This window comes from Myotis brandtii, unplaced genomic scaffold (assembly GCF_000412655.1).
Source record: "Myotis brandtii unplaced genomic scaffold, ASM41265v1 scaffold45, whole genome shotgun sequence".
Lineage (NCBI taxonomy): Eukaryota > Metazoa > Chordata > Mammalia > Chiroptera > Vespertilionidae > Myotis > Myotis brandtii.
In genome coordinates, this window is record NW_005367209.1 from 1826407 (window position 1) to 1829138 (window position 2732).

Here is a 2732-nt window from a genome sequence, read left to right on the forward strand (position 1 = left end):
AGTGGGAGGATGGGGGACAATGGGGGGATAAGGACACATTTGTATTATCTTAATCAATAAAGGGGAAAAAAAGCAAATGAAGTCCATTAGCAAATACTTGGTAACTCAGTGATTCAGCCGGTGAGTCTGTGTTGAAAATGTTGGAATATTGTAAAAAACCACATAGCCTGGGCAGTGGTTGAGCATTGCCCTATGAACCAGGAGATCACAGTTAGATTCCTGTTCAGGGCACAGGCCCGGGCTGCGGCTCGATCCCTAGTGTGGGGCATGCAGGAGGCAGCTGATCAATGATTCTCTCTCATCATTGATGTTTCTATCTCTCTCTCCCTACCCCTTCCTCTCCGAAATCAATAAAAAATATATTTTTAAAAAACCACAGCAATGGAATATTGTAATTGCTGAACATTTGAGTTAAGTAGCTATTTTGCTTTACATCAGTCACCTGCCCTGACCCTTGTGTCACTAGAAGAATTCTTCTTGTGCCATTTGAAAGGCTTTTAACCATTACATATGTTTATAAATGATGCTGTGAAGGGCACTGGCTTCCAGCTCTGTTGAATTTTGCTCCATTGTCTTTATGAGGCTAGTGTTTCTCTAGAACCCATCTGCAAAGAATCTTCAGAGAGAGCAGGTACCCCTTCCTCTCTGAAATCAATAAAAAATATATTTTTAAAAAACCACATTAATTTATGAATAAATATAAATATATTTGGTTCTCTGGACCCATCCAACATTGAAAAATGTTCTCCTTGCCTGAAATAACCAGTGGGTTGTGCCTAACAGGTGGACATCTGGTCTCTGGGGATCATGGTGATAGAAATGATTGATGGCGAGCCCCCCTACTTCAACGAGCCTCCCCTGCAGGCAATGCGGAGGATCCGGGACAGTTTACCTCCTCGAGTGAAGGACCTACACAAGGTGAGAGGCGGCATCTGTTGCTGAAGTTCAAATTCATTCTTGGCTTTATCAGTCTCCCTGAAGTTGTAAAGGCTGGCACATCACCTTCAGGAGTAGATCCTGGTTTATGGGCAGGGACTTACCATTAGAGTCACTTGGATTCAAATATCTGCTCTCCCTGTTCACTCACTAGCCAAGGGATTCAGCCTCTCCATCTCTGAAGTTCATTTGTAAAATGGGGCAAGGTTGGCTCCTCTCTCATGGGATTGGCTAGAAGAGAAAACTCAACAGTCCGTCATTGAGCTCCAGCTACATGCCGGGGACTGTTCTAATTGCTGGGGATATCACAGTGCACAACCCCCGATGTCCTGACTCTCATAGAGCTTGCGTTCTAGTTGGGAAGCCAGATAAACTACAAACAAATGGATGAACAAAATAATTTCAGAGATTGGTACATGCCATGAAGCAAATAAAGCACTGTGATGTGATGGAGTGTGCAGGTGAGGGCACTGGGAGCTCGTTTAGGTTAAAGAGTGAAAGCAGCCCTTTCTGGGGAGGGATCACCCAAATTGGAAAGAAGGAGCAAACCAAGCAAAGGTCTGGGAGAAACATGTCCCAGGCAGAGAGACAAGTGTAAAGTCCCAAGCTGAGTTGGAAAGCTTATATGCTGAGAAAGTGAACAAAGAGAAAGGATAGTGTCAGAGAGGTAGGCAGGGCTATACCATGCAGGGCAATGAAGGTCATGGTCAAGGGATGATGTAGTCTTTTCTGTTTTCCAAGTAGGGCCAAGCTCAGGAAAAATTATGCTAAGTTGAAGAACCATCACTGAGGTGGCCACCAGTGGGGGCAGGGCTTTCTGAGAGGGTCATTCCACAGCACCAGTACTCAAAACATTGACCCCACACCCACCTCCCCTCCCATCTCCCTCACAGCAAAAAGAGGGGGGATGGAGCTGCCTTGTAGGGAGACTAGAAGACTAGTTTGTAATGATAGCATCTCCTCTTCCTTCTCCCCTAAATCTTAGGGAAGAGCCTCAATAGAATTACTCATATAGGTTGTGAGGACCAGGCAAAAAGAAAGAAAAAAAAAATGTGACTGAATTGAACAGGAGGTTGAAACTCTTCATGCATTGGGCTAAGTTTAAATAATGAAATGTGGTTAAAATAGTATGGCATCAAAATAGCCCCACACCCACTATAAATGAGTGTGATGTTTTCCAAATTCAAGTACAAGAGCAGCTGTAGTCCAACTGGTCAAAGCCTGGAAACTGCCCCAGGCCGTTTCCCAAATGGATAGATAATATGTGGTGTGTGAATACCAGACAGCAACGAGAAGGATAGGACTTTTGCTGCACAGGGATGAGTCTCACAGACACAATGAAAAATGAAAGAAGCCAGACAGAAAAGTTGACAGTCTATAACTATATGACTCTATATTTCTGTAAAGGACAAATGCAGGTGAAATTAATTCGTGCGATTGGAGGTCAGGATGGTGGTGAGCCTCTGCAGGGAAATGGGTATTGATGGGAAAGGAGCCCACGGTAGCCTCCTAAAATGAGCAATGTTCTATATTTGTATTGAGATGGAGAGTAAATAGGTGTAAATATATGTTTAAAAAAACTGTACTGTGAAATATATACTTAACTAGAGGCCCGGTGCACGAAATTCGTGCACTGGGGGTGGGGGGAATCCCTCAGCCCGGCCTGTGCCCTCTCACAGTCTGGGACCCCTCGCTCCTTACCGCCCGCCTGCTTGCTGCTCCCTACCACTCGGCTCGCTGCTCCTCAGTGCTGCCGCGGAGGTTCCTGCCACCTCCGCTGCACTCACCAGCCATGA

General features: G+C 45.2%; 1 protein-coding gene across 1 annotated transcript in view; it reads left to right on the plus strand.

Moving 5' to 3' along the window:
- Window positions 1–2732, plus strand: part of PAK7 (p21 protein (Cdc42/Rac)-activated kinase 7) — a 251397-nt gene that overhangs the window by 243092 nt on the left and 5573 nt on the right. The window contains exon 8 of the mRNA XM_014546523.1: window positions 784–918. Within this exon, the coding sequence (XP_014402009.1) occupies window positions 784–918 (135 nt within the window). The remainder of the gene's footprint in view (window positions 1–783; window positions 919–2732) is intronic.